This window comes from Neomonachus schauinslandi, chromosome 11, assembly GCF_002201575.2.
Source record: "Neomonachus schauinslandi chromosome 11, ASM220157v2, whole genome shotgun sequence".
NCBI lineage: Eukaryota > Metazoa > Chordata > Mammalia > Carnivora > Phocidae > Neomonachus > Neomonachus schauinslandi.
This window is the reverse complement of record NC_058413.1, coordinates 89,579,884-89,597,354: the sequence shown is the minus strand read 5'-3', so window position 1 is coordinate 89,597,354 and position 17,471 is coordinate 89,579,884. Positions and strand designations below refer to the sequence as shown.

At 40.9% G+C, this 17,471-nt stretch overlaps 1 protein-coding gene and 1 long non-coding RNA gene across 2 annotated transcripts in view; both read right to left on the bottom strand.

The window, feature by feature from the left end:
* Window positions 1–556: 556 nt before the first annotated feature.
* The window catches only part of CDON (cell adhesion associated, oncogene regulated), a 65,032-nt gene continuing 48,117 nt past the window's right edge, over window positions 557–17,471 (bottom strand). Inside the window, exons 18-19 of the mRNA XM_021696231.2 lie at window positions 4,995–5,269; window positions 557–4,391 (exon numbers count right to left, since the gene is read on the bottom strand). Of these exons, the coding sequence (XP_021551906.1) occupies window positions 4,228–4,391; window positions 4,995–5,269 (439 nt within the window). The 3' untranslated portion in view covers window positions 557–4,227. The remainder of the gene's footprint in view (window positions 4,392–4,994; window positions 5,270–17,471) is intronic.
* On the bottom strand, window positions 6,879–10,255 carry LOC110586249. Its single transcript, XR_002480685.1, has 3 exons — window positions 10,104–10,255; window positions 7,129–7,160; window positions 6,879–7,041 (listed from the first exon to the last, which is right to left on the bottom strand). It is a non-coding gene; the product is annotated as an uncharacterized LOC110586249 (long non-coding RNA).

The window sequence follows — 17,471 nt, the reverse complement described above, 5'->3', positions numbered from 1 at the left end:
ATTCAACGGTAGCAAGAAATGTGCTCTTCTAGTTCTTGATTTCCCAAATCTCAAATTCCTTCCCCAAGAACACAAGCTTCGGTGACGGGACCAGCTTCATCAGAGGGGCAGTGGAGTCAGGTGCCCATCCCTGGGTCCCTGTGGCTCTTTTCACTTTGGTAGAGGGGTATCCTCGAGTCTGCAGGGATCAGAGGTATTACAGATGCTGCTGCTTGCCACCAGGCCCAGGGCTGACAGGGGATGGGGGCTGTTCCAGAGTCGTACTCTGTGAGCTGTCAGCATGACTCACGGGCTCCAGTGTGTGTGTGTGCGTGTGTGCTCCAGTGTGTGTGTGTGTGTGTGTGCGTGTGTGTGTGTGTGCGCGTGTGTGTGTGTGTCCGAAATCTGGGTGAAACACAAATGAATGCTTGTTCAACCGACTAGAAGAGTCGGGACTCCGAGCTGCCTCGGCAGGGGCCTCGGAGGAGAAGTAGCAGCAAGAACCAGAGGACGACCCTGCCAGGGACGAGTGGTGCCTGAAAGGAGACGGGAAACGGACAGAAACGGAAATTGCTTCTTAGGTTCTCACAGATTCAGACTTTATTAGAAAAGGGATTTCAAGTTCTCTCAAGGTGCTCAGGACTGGAGCTAAGGTTTAAGGGAGGCTTAGTTCAACATGGGGAATGAAATATAACAAGGCCCCACCCCATGCCGAAGACCCTGTTGGCTGTCTGGTCAAAGCAGCCAAGACACTTTGATTTTTTTTTTTTTTTTTTTTTTAGGGCTGCTTTTCTTGAGGAGGCTAAATGTCTGCCCAGGAGTTCACACAGATGTTGCTCCAAGTGAATGGTAAACATAGACAGCAGGCCAGAAGGGCCCACTCCTCCCCACGCTCCTCAGGCTGCTCTCCGTCCCTCCTCTCTTCCTTCCAAAGAGATAGAGTTGTCTCCCCACCCCCAAGGAGGGGTCTGCCTGCGTGGGCACCTGGGCTCAGGTATTCTCCCAGCCTCCGCATAAAACACTTGCTGGCCTAGATCCTGTTCCTTCAGGGCCTGGATCTCTGCGGTCAGAACAGAAGGGATTAACTCATGTGGCTCGTGCGATGGGGATTTTCAGGGGAGGACGGGGATGGCGGTTCCAAAGAATTTCCAAGGAAGACATACACCTACCCCGCCCACAAGCTATAAGCAGCTTTCTACAAACAGGGAGTATCTGACGGTCCCCATCTTCACGTGCTACTCTACAGGAAAGCAGCATTCTCTTTTAATATAAAGTCATATCAACCAGATAAAACCTGTCAACGCTACATCATTTAAAATATGTACAGTTCCAAACATAACCTTACAACTTTCAGGAAAATAAAACACACTTTTCAATAGGATACAAAAACATGCATCTCAAAGCCATTACTTTAAAAAAAACAAAGCAACACAGGTGGAATCCAGCCATGAGGTCAAGTTCCTGGCAGTACTCTACCTGGAATGAGCTCTCTGTGACATGGTCAGCCTAATACAGATGTACTGGTCTTCACAGACTCACTGCACAAACACAAAGCCCAGAAAGAAATGCTTTTGTAAAAGACCACTTCACAAGGTGTTTAAACATTGCAAGTTCACTTACACCCTGTACGGCACCTATCAGCCAACTATCGGTACCTAGTGGAAAAGGACACAGTGAAATGATACACCAGGAGCGGGGGCGGAGTTTGACGCTAAAACAAAGAACCACAGAGAATTCTAAGACAGGAAGGAACACGAAGAGGCCTGACCAATGATGTGCTCACTAAGCCCAGGGACGATCCCGTTCCCAGGCGTGGGGTGGTGGTGGTGAGGGCTTTCACTGGGAGACACGGGGACTCTGGGAAGACCAAGTGATAAGCACGGAGCTCTGCCCACGTGGGACAGAGGGTAACTTCTGGGCTTCGGGGTCACGGTCAGAGGAACCATGCGGCAGGGGAGGGCGAGAGCGTGCGGAACTGGGCTGGTTCCATCGCAAGAGGGAACCGCATGCTTTTGGAAAGCAGTCTGGAAAACTGGAAGGAGCCCAAATTACGGCTCCGGGTAAATCGGGTTGAAAGGCAGGCTCTGTGGTGGGGGGACTGTGTTGGAGATTTGTTGGGAGGGTTAACGAGATAGCAGAGAGCAGCACCGAGCACGGAGCCTGGTATACAGCGGTCACACCGCAGATGCTGCTGTGTCCTGACTTCCTGGGGAAGCGACACCAGGCAGGACTGTTGGTGACCGTGTAGGTCATACAAGTTCCGAACAACTCAAGGTTAGGGAGAATGCATAACTCCTAAACGGTAAGGCAATTATATATATATATTCATATATTTATATTTATATGTCTCAATATATAAAGGCATTTTTTATAAATAAAATACAATAAAAGGGATAACACTTAAAACAGCGTTACTAATAATATAAATAAAAGCAGTCCACAATGAGATTGCCCTAAAGATAAAGTCATCTTCTCTTCCTAGTGGACAAATCCCATAGTCAAACTCAATCTTTAAAAGCAGTTTATGACCTAAGGCTCATGCTAGTATACCTCTGTTTCCTGAATCAAAATGACTGCCCACAAATATCTACTCCCCAGTTTTCTAAAACCCCCTTTGTGACAGCATGGCTGTGCCTTGGTTGGCAAAACACAGGGTATGTTTTCATATTCTGTGCACTAGGACTCTGTCCTTTGTTAGTCACACAAATAAGGGATGCAGCTATCCCCCTCCAAAGCTAATTGCATCTACACCACATGAAGAATAAATTCAGTATACTCTAAGTATGGACATTGGGAATGCAGAACTTGATTCTACAGCATCCCTAATACCTGACCCTGAAATTATACTCACTACATTCTACTCAAAGTCATTCTTGCATAGTGACCCAGCTCAAACAGCGTATTTCACTAACAGCTCTATTTATAAGATACGTAGGCATATATAAGGGGATACTGATGCATTTACATAAAGAGTTGATTAACATAGCATGCTAGTCTATTTCACTGCAGTTTCCAGGAAACTGTGAACTTTTTTCATTTATGCTGAAACTGCCTGACTCTACATAAAGAGAATCATTTTCTAATTTTTTCCCCAAAGGGATGCACAATCCAAAAACAAGCAGTGATCTACTGAAGCTTGACTTAAGCTATTAAAATAGCTATTAAATAGGAGTAGTGTTTTCTCGTGGGTTTTTTTTTTTTTTTTTTTTTAGATGTGGAGAAGAAAAGCCTTCCAAAGGCAGCTGCAAATGTCCTTGTCACTCAGAAGGAGCCGTAACTGTGATTTATGGGCTCTGCTAACCAAAGCTTCAGGTGTGTGTTTACAATGACGACATTCTTAAAAAAGTCAGGAAATTTCAAACCATACCCCTTTCCCTCCAAATTAAATTTTTTCTGACACTCACATCTTCCAAGTGTTGCCCATGTTGGAAGCTTGAAAAATAATAATTTTCGGGTGGCATGACACCGGGAGCACAATGTGGGTCTTTCTTTCCAAGTCGCCACTTTAAATTCATTTTGTCCTACTCTTAGAAACAGTCAGAAAGAGCCCTAGAGTGACAATCTAATAAACCAATCCAATTTTAATGCAGTGGGACCTGAGGGCTATCTTTTTCTCTCCAGCCGTGGTCCCCTATCTGCATACGGCAATAACCCCACAGACCTTAACCTCAACCATGTTCATGACACCGTCTGTGACTAGTGCCTAGAAAACCAAACATCATTTGTGCCCGTGTGCAGAGAGTCAACAAGTCACCTATCACTTCTGTGGAAGGCACTCATACAATTCATAAGACACCTGCTATTACAAACACGGGTTACAACTGAGCGTGACTTCCAATGTTCTCACAAAGTCTGATAACACAATACGTCAAAGGACAGCTTTCCATCTGAAAACTTCAGTTCCCTCTTAGCCAAATGGGCCAATAGGCTGGATCCTTGCAGGAGGAGCTCTTATGGCCACTGAGGTTCTCAGAAACATGGAATGATCCCACAGCTCTCAGATGATTGAAAACTACGCAAAATTAGGTTGTTTCCTACTGAGGGGGAGGAAGGAAGAGGGAAATTTTAAGGCATAAATAATATAAAAGGGCACACACTTTAAGATACATTCATAGGACATTACTACTACAAAAAATAAATAATGATTTTCTCTGACTTGAGTTCATGTCCTTCACACAGTCCATCCCCAGGCCTGTTTTGTGCAGTTACTGGCTTGAAGTGGGAACATGACTGGTCATTTGCACACCCTCAGGTTTCTTGGGGTTGCTGAAGGATCCCTGCAGGGCTGTCTAAAGGAATGCCAGGAGGAGACCAGGTGGTCTTTTCAGTACAGTCCTTGGACACAAGGGGCAGAATAAGAGGATTCCAACTTAAAATTTTGTTCTCTGTTTCTGAATGGACACAGCTGTCTCCTGAAAAACACAAAGGTTTGGGAGCATTATGAAATCAGAAAGGCAGATTTTGACAAAACAGTCTCACAACATTACTTTGAGCAATAAAGAAAGAATAACGAGTAAATGTAGAGCCCAGTTACGTTGAGTTTGACTTTGAGAAAGACAGTAGGTTTCAAAGATTTAAAATAAGGTTGGGCTCTCATGAACAGTTGTACAATTCACCTGAAGGCTAAAGCAAACCCCTAAAAACCCCACAAATAACCACTTTTAAGGAAAGGCTACAACTCCAGAAGCAACTCAAATGATAAAAAAGGCCCATGATCATAAAATACATTCTTCCAGCAAGTCTACTGTTCAGGCACAAACCAAATCAAAGCCCATTTGGATTTATTTTCCAAAATGTAATGGGATTAACAGCCTGAGATGAAGGACGTGAATAACAGAATTTCACAGAATTCCTTATATAGTCATTTTTTCGAAGTACCCAATACCTCTCACCCGGTATTTAAGAAATATGTGAGTTGATCACAGAGAGAACATCCTGAAAGTAACTGCCCTCATATAGGTCTTAGCTAACTGAAGACTAGCAAGAAACTTAAGATTTATAATGTCTCCCAGTACCTCTGTTGAACTCTGCTGTATCTTCTGTGCACTCAGAGTTGATCTCATTCTTACTGTCCTGACAGCAAGTATGCTGAGCAGGTCTCCGTGCCGTGTCATCTTTGAAACTCTCCTCAGGTGACTGGCCACAGTCGGGGACTGTGGAAGCCAGACATGCGGGCATCTTCATGTGACTGAGGGGCTTCATTTCCAAACCATCCTGAGGATAAGGTGCTACCACTGGGACCACAGGAAGCGGGCTGCCACTGAAAGTGCTGTTAGTTTTGGTGAAACACCTACGAAATACAACCAAAAGAAACAGAACTGTGTCTAGAGGGATCAATAATTAAAATACACTTAAAAAATAATTAAAATACACTTATTTTGAAATACCACTTGGTATGCTGTATTCACAGATTCTTAAGAAAGATTAGTGCTTAAAAATAATGAAATGATTCACTATGATTTGAAATATTAAGAACTCAAAAATTACAGTTAAAATGGAATACAGCAGAAGAATGCACCACTTAAGAATAAAACTGTATGTGGGGTACCTGGGTGGCACAATTGGTTAAGAATCTGACTCTTGGTTTCAGCTCAGGTCATGATCTCAGGGTCGTGAGATCAAGCCCCAAGTCAGGCTCCATGCTGAGTGCGGAGTCTGCTTAAGACTCTCCTTCTCCCTCTGTCTCTCCCCCAACATCTTTAATAAATAAATAAATCTTAAAAAAAAAAAATGTGAGGACCTATCTCACAGGCTTCCTTTGCCTTGGTCCATGTCTGAAATTGTCTTCCGTTTCATAATTAACTGGTTCCTGAATAGAGCACACAGAAGAAAAAGGCCATTGGCCACTGGAAGGAATGGGGGAGGAAAAGAAGAAGAAGAGAACAGAGAGCTAAGAAACCTATGGCCACATGAGAGGACTAATCTCATGAAAGCCAACAAAAACTCACTGTTTTGAAATCAGATAATATGTTCCCTCTCACCCTTGAAAAAACACTACATGGATCAGACATTCAAAATCCAGGTTTTGTTTATTTTTAAATTTTTTTCTTTGCAGAATTAGTTGCTAGAATTTATTAGCACTGAGCATTTCAATTCTGCTCTACTTTTATTTCCTGCCCTCATCTAAGATACGTGTTTTCTTTCTGTTCTTCAGACTGGATAATTTCTATTGATCTTCTAGTTCCCTGATTCTTTCTTCTGTTGTCTTCGATCTGCTGTTAAGCTCATTCAGTAAATTCTTCATTCCAGTTAATTGTACTTTTCAGCTTTGGAATTTCCATTTGGTCCTTTTATAGTTTCTATTTCTCTGCTGCAATTCCTCATATGTGAATTCATTGTGTGTTTATCTTCCTTTAGGTGCTGGAACATATTTATAATAGCTGCCTTAAGTTACTGCTTGCTAATTGTGATAGCTGTGTCACCTCAGGGTCTGTTTCTATTGGCATTTTTTCCCTAAGTATCACATTTTCCTATTTCTTCACACATATAGTATTTTTTTTTTTACTGTTTTTTTTTTCTTCCCTCTAATTTTCTGGTTGTTCTGTTGGTCTTGACTCCATCCTTCTGTTTGTGTCCTTGACCCAAGACTGGAGAATGCCCTCCAGCAAAAATCCATGAACAAATGTCAGACATTGTCTTTCAAGTTTAGATTTATTCAGTTTCTGCCTGCTTCTGGTTATTCTCCAATACTTCCAAATGGTCCAAATTTCATCATTATTACCCTTGGATGATTGAGCTATTCCATCATTAACAGAAGCTGGAATTACAGAAATATATTTTTTATTTCCATAATTTTAAGAAGAGTCTCACAAAGACATTTCATTTGGTTTTGATTTAGGTATGTTAGGTGGGAAACACATAGCACTGACTGGTATGATGTAGCTAGGCAATGTTAGGGAATAAAGGTAAGAGTTCTTTGGATTTCCACCTTTTTAACATGGAATGGTACATTTCTGGGGCATATGAAAATCGGTAAAAGGAATCCATGCAAATGTTACTAGCATCTCTGTTGGTTCAAGTTATTGGAAATACCAAATGCTAGACAGGAAGAAAGATCTGAACCTGAAAGAGAGTAAGATATCTGTCAGTAAACCAGATCCTTAATTTAAGTAAGTCCAATATTAATTTCAAATAGAGAAATATACTTACTATACATTTAGTGGAATTCAGATACTTGTCACCTGAAATGAAAGCAAAGTATGTGAGGTATTCATTTGTACAGAATAGTTTGAGTAACAGATTATTTAATAGGACTATATTTTAAGTTTTAATAATATAGAAGAAATATATACCTGATTCAAACAAAACCCAACTGTTTCCATGCATGTCTTAAGCCAATAAAAAATGAAGGAAGCACTAGTATAGAAGGAAGTTTGCTGGAGGCAGAATCAGAGCTTTGGGCTAGATAGATCATGATTCCAGGAGAGTATGGCATTCCTTATTTGTCCCATGCTACATTTTATTCTATTCTAAATTTTAAAAACTTTCCTGGGATGCTGGCAAAGGTGAGCACTAATCTCCTGACAGCCTTTTAATAATGTCTGTGTTATTGGGTTCTTTCCTTCTTGGATTTTGTCAGGTCTATTCCACTGTCCCAACACCCAGGGAACATGAGAATCCCCCTGAATGTTTTCAGTTCATGGGGATCAAATACAGACTCTAGGTAAGGTATTTACCCAAAATGTGGGGCACGGTCAGAGGCAAAAACAAAAGAAAACAAAACAAAAAAACAAATAAAACAAAAACCCCACCTTTCTGAATTCAGACACTACTAATGAAAATTTAATGGATACTATCCATTTATATAAATAACCTTACCTACAAGAACCTTTTATTCTAAAAGCATCTGCTGAACAACTTCTAAATGTCAGACACTGTGGTAGACACTAAAAATATAAAGGTAAATACAGCACATTTCCAGCTTCCAGTCAAGCAGAGGAGATGGGACGAGTAAACAAATAGTTACAGTGTGATGCAGTGTTATATAATAAGATATAAAAGACACTGTCAGCACTCACCTGTGAAATGGGTAGTAGATGTGTGGCTGATAAGAAAGAGCACTTCCCATGTGACCAGCTAGAGACCAGTGTCTATTCTTTCCTACTCAACTGTCTTACAGTCAAGGAAATTATGTTAGGTAGCAATTATTGAGTTAGAGAATAATAAGGATTCCGATTTCCCAAAACCAGAATTCTCTCTGGTCAGGGGTATCTATATGGCTACCATGATTTGTTGGAAATAACTTCTAAAAATTAAATTGCTGGTTTCTAGCTATGACTGATTAGTTTGTATCAGAAGAACTCTCCTGCCAAGGACAACTACAAAGGATGGAGAAAGTTTTATTTTAAATCTGCTGAAGTCATCAGAGGGCAACTACCAAAGCAAGCACCTGAATGGCTGAGATTCCAGAGAGAAGGTAAATGTAAACCTGAGTTTCAATACCACTTTTCCTCTTGAGGCATTTGCCCAATTCAGTGCAAAAGAAAAGGCTGAGACATCAAGCAAAAGGTGGTGGCTGCAAAGCTAAGAAGCCAGGCAGGACTCCTGACACTTTCATGGCACTGGGAAGGTAGAAACTGGAGTTCAGAGTCTCCTAAAGAGAAAAAGACGTTCAATTGGGACTCTTGAAGGTTTATGCTATAAAAATAATGATGAAGTAGAAATAGACAATGCTTTTATAGACACTGAAACTCAGCAGCAAAACAGCTCCATCCCTAATTGGATGAAAGTGATTTGTCCCTTGCCAAAACCAATCCTTCTCTGGAGGAAGAAAACCTCCTCCAGAGCCTCTGTGAGTTTTTATATGCAATGCCCAGAATTCATAAAAAATTACCAGGCATATCAAGAGAAAAATAAGTGATGCATATACTGAGTTAGGAGGCAAAGACTTTGAAAGACCTGGATGCATATATTCAAGAAAACCAATGACAAGATGAAGAATTTTAACAGAGACCTAGACTTTACTATTGGGATATCTATACTAAAATGTAGAATAACTGAAATTGAGAACTGAATACATGGGGTGAAGAGCTAACTGGGCACAGATGAACAGAGGTCCACTGCACATGAAGCAGGCACTGCACACCATTCAGACTGAAGTACAACAAAAAGGATGGGAAATATAGAAGGAAGCTTAAAAGACATGTGAGGTGTAGCGAAAAGCTCAAAAATATATATAGTTGGAGTCTCTCTGAAGGAGAGAAAAGAGAATGGGACAGAAGTCATATTTGGAGACATAAGGGCTAAGAATTTGCTAAAACTGATGAAAGCTCCAGCACAGATTCGAGAAGTCATATGAACCCCAAGCAGAATAAATACAAAGACAATTACACTTTTGGATGGGAATAATTAAACTGCTGAAAGCAAAATACAATGTGAAAATTTTAAAAGCAGCCAGAAGAAACAGACATTATTACTTTAAAAGGGAACAGTACTAGCTGCACAGATGATTCTTCACCAGAAAGGACAGAAGCAATAATGCAACACTGTTAAAGTACAAAAAGAAAGTAACTGCCAGCCTGGAATTCAATAAACTACAAAAAGGGTCCTTCAAAAAGGAAGATGAACTGAAGGCATTTTCAGACCAAAACACTGGGAGAATCTGTGACCATCAGATCTGTATTATAAGAAATATCAGAGGCAGTTTTTCAAGCTGAAGGAAATGAATGCCAGCAGATGCAAGAAAGGAAATACAGAAAGGAACAAGAAGAAAGGTAGTGTTAGGAATTCTGAATAAATACTGACTTCAAAAAACAGGAACTATAATGTCATAGAGGATTTTAATTATTTGTAGAATGAAAACCTGTGACAAAAATAACACAAAACCCTAGAGAAGGAATGGAGTTAAAAATGGTCTAGGAAGTGGTAAAGTACTGATATATACGGGACTCTGATTCAAGTCATAATGTCCAGCACCAAGCACATAGTTCATGGCACACAGTAGGACCTCGAAAACATCAGATTTTTTTTTTTTACTATCCTTTTTCTTAAGCAAGTAAATTCACTATCGGGGGGTAGAGGGAGCCATGACTAAACTAATTGGAAAATACCTTGTAATACCTTGTTAATGCCCAATACTAAGGTAAGACATGTCCATTAAAGTGAGAATGATCAGATATACTTACCCCTGAAGCTTTTTGTATCCCTGTAGTAGTCATCTCCGTCCTTGTTCAATACTGGCTCTGTTGTCTGGGTTTCCTTTTATCTGTTGGTTTCAAAGTTGTCTGACTTAAACTTCAATCTCCTTGAGGGCAGGCAATGACTGTCCTCAGTGTCAGAGAAAGCTCTTAAAACAGTGAGACATACAGCACACACAGTCAGGTCCTTAAAAAAAAAAAAAAGTTCCTGACGGTGATGTTGTAAAACTAACTGAGCTTCTGGCTTGATGCCTCATTTCTCTGCAAGAATCTGGAAGTCACACACAGAGGTCCCAGAAACCTAAAAGACCAAAAGGGATCATCAGGTTGGAAAGAAAAGTTTTCATTTAAAAGAAGCAAAGCTAAACTGTAGGGAAAACAAAAAAATACTTGCCAGAATTAGAAAAACCAAGGAAATTCCCTAAAAACAAAATTTTATAAATTAATAATTTGTTTAGGTAGATAGAAGATGAATGAAATTTCATCATGTTAACATAAAATAATGAAGACTCACCGGATAGTAAGAAGCCTTAAATTCTTCTGTTTCTTTCCTTTTAGTTTCTTTTTTTCTGTTCATTTCTTGCATTTAAAGCAAAGGATGAGATTTTTAAATGAAGTGTGAGGGCAGCCCTAACAGTCTGAGTTTGAGGCACCTAGGTGAATCACATGGGTGGGGCAGGACCGAAGAGATGGCCAAGACAGAGGGGCCATGGCCAACTATGACAGATGATAACCTGGTTGTTCTGTGTCGGAATAAACAGATTAAATACACAAGATGTTTTAAAATAAATGACATATATTTAACAAGAAAAAAAAAGTACAATTTTACTATTCCCTATTTCTTGGTATCTATTTTTCAGCTAAGTGAAATAGGAGATGACAGTCGCTGTTCACTTTTGTTCTGAATTGTGACTCTCAATTCACAGAACGGTGTTGAGAGTAAGATCAACCTTTGAGTTAAATTACCCACTTTCCAACAGGATAAACCAAACTGATTTAAAGTTTTCTAGTACACCAAATCCTAACTCCTAATCATCAGGAAGTAACCATTTAGATAACCACATGTAAATAATTCCGTTCTATTCCAGGTATCTACATGTGTTGGCATAAAAATGGCTTCAACTTATGGGTTATGTGCTAAGACACAGCACAGAGAGCAAAGTATATAAAAAAGGAATAGGGCGCCTGGATGGCTCAGCTGGTTAAATGTCTGCGTTTGGCTCAGGTCATGATCCTGGAGTCCCGGGATCGAGTCCCGCATCGGGCTCCCTGTTCAGCGGAGCGTCTGCTTCTCCCTCTGCTCCTCCCCCAGCTCATGTTCTCTCTCTCTCCTTTACTCACTCTCTCTCAAATAAAAATCTTTATAAAATAAATTTAAAAAATAAAATAAAAAAGGAATATAACACCTGTTCTGAATAGAATTAGGAATTTAGCATGTGAGAACAATTTTACTGATTAATACTTGAACTAAAATTTCCAAAGCTTGTCAGGTAATCACATAAAAAAAATATAAAGACCCAAATCTATAGGCAGTGAAAGAGAACAGGTCGAATGAGTATATCTGCAAATATCTGACATTCATCAAGATGCTCTTATAGTGCACATTTTACAGTTCATAGAGTCAAAGACTTTGTAATTTCACTACCTTAGGCTTCTCAAATAACCCTTCAATTGCAGTTATTATTGGCTTAAGGTAGAATGAAGGTTTTCACGGAGTTGTCTCTGGCTCAATGAAACTACTTTTCTTAAGTTTAAAAACACTGAGTAAATAGAACTCTGGGCATCTTGCCACATACAAAAATGTGTGCTAAAACGAATTCAGGTGGTCTGGGACCTGTTAGTTTACCAAGATATCTTTCAGTTAACAGGAAAGACCTGACAAACCTGTAAGACGGAAAAATGACTATTACAGTGTCATAAAAATAATATTCTTGAACCAACCATCTGAAGAGCACACACTAGGAAACAAGAGATGGGAGTAGTGGCATAGAATTGTGCTTGGATGAGTACGTTCCTTTAGTATTTGACTAAATGTATTTTGGACATTCTAGCAAAATTATCTAGGACCTCTGAAATATTTTCTAGTGAAGTGTTCCATTTCTGTATACACAGTTGGATATTTGTTAAGCGTGATTACATACCGAATTACTCCGATTAGATACCTGCACAAATTGTGCATTAAGTTTCCTCTTTTCATTATCCCTAGAGGGCAAAGACTGGCTCTCCATGAATTTCTTGGATGTGTGACACTTATGTTCATGAGTATGTTCTTGAGACTTCTGAAACGGTCACATCTTGGTGGTGGTTTGTTTTAATATTCAGCTCACTTCTGTTTCCTCTTGCCTCAGTGTCTCTGTCATTTTGCTGGCCCAGCCCTTATTTTTGGAGGCTCATCAGTTACTATGCAACAGAACCCTGATGACATTCCCCAATGGCCATGGCTGTCCCCCACTCTCATGGCATACTCTTTATTGGATGCAAAGACCCCAGTTTCAGAATGGGAGCTGCCCTTTGGGAATTAGCTTACTGGTGATTGTCACATAATAGGTGACAATAAATGACTGAGTACATTACTGAACATGAGAAGTTCACACGCATGCTTACAAATAAAAGACCAAAAAACAAAAACAAAATATCCTATCCTAACCACCTGACTCCCTGACAACAGGCCCTCGGTCTCCCATCTTTTTTTTTTTTTTTTAAAGATTTTATTTATTTATTTGAGAGAGAGAGAATGAGAGAGAGCGAGTACATGAGAGGGGGGAGGGTCGGAGGGAGAAGCAGACCCCCCGCCGAGCAGGGAGCCCGATGCGGGACTCGATCCCGGGACTCCAGGATCATGACCTGAGCCAAAGGCAGTCGCTTAACCAACTGAGCCACCCAGGCGCCCTTGGTCTCCCATCTTATAAGTAGGAAATATAGAACTTCCCCAAAAGGAAGGTACTGAGCAATTTTATTTTTTTAAATTTATTTATTTTTTTAAAAGATTTTATTTATTTACTTAACAGAGAGAGAGACAGCGAGAGAGGAAATACAAGAAGGGGGAGTGGGAGAAGGAGAAGCAGGCTCTCTGCGGAGCAGGGAGTCCGATGCGGGGCTCGATCCCAGGACACTGGGATCATGACCTGAGCTGAAGGCAGACGCTTAACGACTGAGCCACCCAGGCGCCCCGGTACTGAGCAATTTTAAAAACCAGACACAGTGCTGTGAAATTTTTTTCTTAGAGAACTAGGCAAGATTACCACAGATGGAAAAGAAACGAAGTTTTAGGTTTTGTGTGTTTTCTGCCTTTAGTTTTTATGGCTTAGATCTGGAGTAGCTATGTGATCAGCCAGAGGAGACGGATTGAGTCATAACAAATTCACTTGCTGGAGGAAAGAATTTAGGCATACTCAACAAGTAGTCATTTCCACAAACTTAACAAACCAGCAGGGTAGCTCAACTCGTAGGCCAGAAAGAACTAGTACTATAACTAAATGTTTGCATGCTCATCTCTACACACTATTTTTATCTGTGTGGAAGGTTCCAAGTTGGTGAAAGAGTGTCCCCAAGCCCAGCAACACATAGACTTTCAAGGTTGTCATCAGGCAAAACCTTGGAGATCATTCATGGTATCTGTGCTTCCTAAGGCACTAAGTAATTTGATTTCCCCTTTTGACCATCAGCCATGTATAGCTTGCACTTTTTTTCCCAGATGGATTATATGCATATTTCCAAGCTGATTTTTACTTGGATACTTCCTGCCCACTTCCAATCTCTTTAGGAACCTTAATTTCTTGTTCCTTCCTGATGGGACCTCTCAGTTCGTTTGTCTGTGAATTCCATCAGTGTCCTCTCTACTCTTTTACAAATTATCAAGACTGATAGTAAACAGGCAGGATTTAACGTCAATCCTTTCCCATTAAACTAGCCAAGCAACTGACAAACCCCAGTTGATTACATATCCAGAACTGTGTCACTGCCTTTTAAATTGAGGAGAGGAGAAGAGAAGGAGAATAGAAAGCTTTTGATTTATTTGATTAAAATCTGTTACATTCTTGAAATGCACAAGGATTTCTCAATTAAGTCTTTAGTGTAGGGGTCTGGCTCCTCACAAAGCTGCATTCTATATGCCTCTTTCTAGCTGTCCATGGTGACCTATTACATATCATTCTTAAAACGTGAAAAGCGTTCAAATTAACTGAATACAGTGAAGCAGGCAGTCATTTACAACATGCCACAAAAGTGCTAGAATCAAATAAAACTCCACAGATGCTGGAATGTACATTCCCCTCTTACTTGCGCTCACATTTTCACATCAGTACTCCAATTTAGACAGTAAAGGCAACATTTTCTCTCCAGATCGTTATTACCAAAACAGAGGGGATGATAAAAGGGGTCTAAGGCTGGCACTGACTTGTTTCTTAAGAGCCCACTCTACAAAATACATTTAAGTTTAAACCCAAGAAGGCATGGCAGGACACTATGCAGCTAAGATTGCAGAAGGGGCAGGCCCTAAGCAAGACTTCCTCAGTTCTTAGGCATCTGTGGAATACGAGAGCCACCCTGGGTAAAGGTGAGTTTGATGTGGGGTCTAAAAGGATGACTCCCAAGGGTGTGCCAAGGGGTAAACAGTTTCTTCTCATCTCCTGCAGTGATTCCTAGCTCAGTGGTTGCACGCAGTTACCTAGATAGCCCCGTTGGCCTCCTCAACCAATCCCTCGTGTCTTTTTTTTTTTTTTTTTTTAATTGGCACCTCCCAAATCTTGCAAACTCATCTACTTCTCTTCATGTTTACTGCAACCGTCCTAGGGCACGGCTTCTCCTCTGAGCTATTGCAACAGCCATCTCACTGGTCCCCTGTATCCTCTCTTGCCCCATCCAATTTATTCTCCAAACTCCATCCAGAATGTTCTAGCACAATACTGTCACACTTAAAATCTCTTGCTGACTCACCACGGCTCTGTATGACCTACTTTCACTCACCTTTTACCTCTGACCCCTTCGCTTGCTTGGTTCCTGCCACATTAGTCTTCCTGAAGCTCTGTTTGGATTCTGGCATTCTGCTTTACAGATTTTGCATAAATGGTACCTTGTCTTTGCCTGGAAAGTTTTAAACCTATCCCCTTCTCTTTTACCTAGTTTTACAAATTCTTCAGAGTTTCAGAGCAAAATGTCGCTTTTATGATTTATTTGTATCATTTTGAAAAAAGGTTATGTCTCCCCATCAAACTATAACCACACTTATAGTGAGCAAACCAGGCAGGGACAATGCCTGGTTTGCTTACTGTCCTCCAGGACCTAGCTGGGTGTCTGGCCCACTACAGACTTTCAACAAATGTTTGCTGAATGAATAAATGAACACCTTTTCCTTTCACTCTCCTTATGCTATCACAACCCTTGCATCATCTCCTCGAAGACATTTCAAATAACAGCACCAGAATCTGATGCTTTATTTTTTGTTGTTGTTATTATTATTATTATTATTATTATTTTAATGTAGGCTCCACACCCAGCATGGAGCTCAGCATGGGGCTTGAACTCATGATGCTGAGATCAAGACCTGAACTGAAACCAAGAATCGAATGCTTAACCAACTGAGCCACTCAGGCACCCCTCCTTGAGGACATTTCAAGCCCATAAGCAAAAAATAATAAAAGAGAGAACGCCTTATAAAAAGGATGTCTGATCACTTTAAATATTTATGAAATAAGGCAAAAACAATGCCTTAAATAACTAAAAATAATCAGACATAGCTACTGTCTCCCTTGGTGATCCCACCCATATTTAAGTTTTATCACTTAGATGCAAATTCCTAAGTATGTCTCATAGTTCCAATCTACCCCCTGAACCCAACAGTGGCATTTTCATCTGTCTCCTTGGCTTAGATATCCAACTGGTACTTAGAACTCTAAATGCCCAAAACCAAATCCATCACCTTTCCTCAATATGTCATTTTATTAACTTCCTTCTTTCTTTTTTCCAAGATTTTATTTATTTATTTGAGAGACAGTGTGAGTGAGCACAAGTGGGGGTGGGGGGCAGAGGGAGAGGGATAAGCAGATTTTGCACTGAGCGGGGAGCTCAAAGTGGGGCTCAATTCCAGGACCCCGGGATCATGACCTGAGCTGAAGGCAGATGCTTTACTGACTGAACCACCCAGGTGCCCCTTAAGTTCCTTATTTCTATGACTATTACATGGCAATTACTATGCCATCCATGCTTGAAACTTTCTATTCATCTTGAGCCTTTCTTTTTTTCTAGATCCCTACCAGACAATGGCCAGGTCCTAAAGATTCCCACTCGAGGGGCACCTGGGTAGCTCAGTTGGTTAGGCATCTGACTCTTGATTTCGGCTCAGGTCATGATCTCAGGGCTGTGAGACAGAGCCCCACAGTATGCTCCACGTTCAGAGGGGAGCGTGATTGAGATTCTGTCTCTCTCTCTCCCTCTGCCCCTCCCCCCCCAAAGAATCTTAAAAAAAAAAAAAAAAGATTCCCACACTAGAACCTCCCTCATCCCTTCCTTTCTATCCCCACTCCTTGCACAAAAGCTAAGGTCTTTGTTATAGAAACCATCAGACTGGTCTCCTCCCTGCAATCCCACCTCCGTACTGCTACTGCTAATCAAGCCTAAACACATCTCTCAGATACATGGCTCCTCTTCTCAAAATTCTTCCAGAGAAATATGATGCAATTAGCCCATTGTTTTTCAACATTTAACCAATATCCCCCACTCTTGATTAACACACACACACAAAATCTCACATCCCTCCTGCACCTTTATTATTGAAACAATAGGGATTTTTTCCATTCCTTAAACGTAAAACTACAAGATTTAACGTGCTTCTTCAAACCCTACTCACTGTATTTGGAGCTCTGTTGTGAATCACTATGATTAGACTATGGGCTCTCTCGAGGTGGGACCTGGGCCAGCACCCAGGATGTGGCAGGCGCCCAACAAATGTTTATTAAATAAACTATTAAACCGTGACCGGATGATCCGTGACATAAACTCGGTCCAGCTTTCCATTTTATATCCTGCTACCCTGCACTTGTACTTCACCAGCCCAATTATTCCAGTGGTTCTTAAAACATGGTCCCACGACCAGCAGCATCAGTATCAGTAGGAATTCATCAGAAATCCAAATTCTCAGGCCCCACCCTATACCTACTGAATCAGAAACTCTAAGGGTAGAGCCTCGTAATCTGTGTTTTCACAACTGCTCCAAGTGATTCTAACATATGCTGAGGTGTGATAACCACTGAACCACACTATCAGCATACCTTGGGGAGAATGGGGTTTGCTTCCAGACCACTGCCAATAAAGCAAATATCCCGCTAGAGCAAGTGAAATGAATTTGTTGGTTTCCCAGTG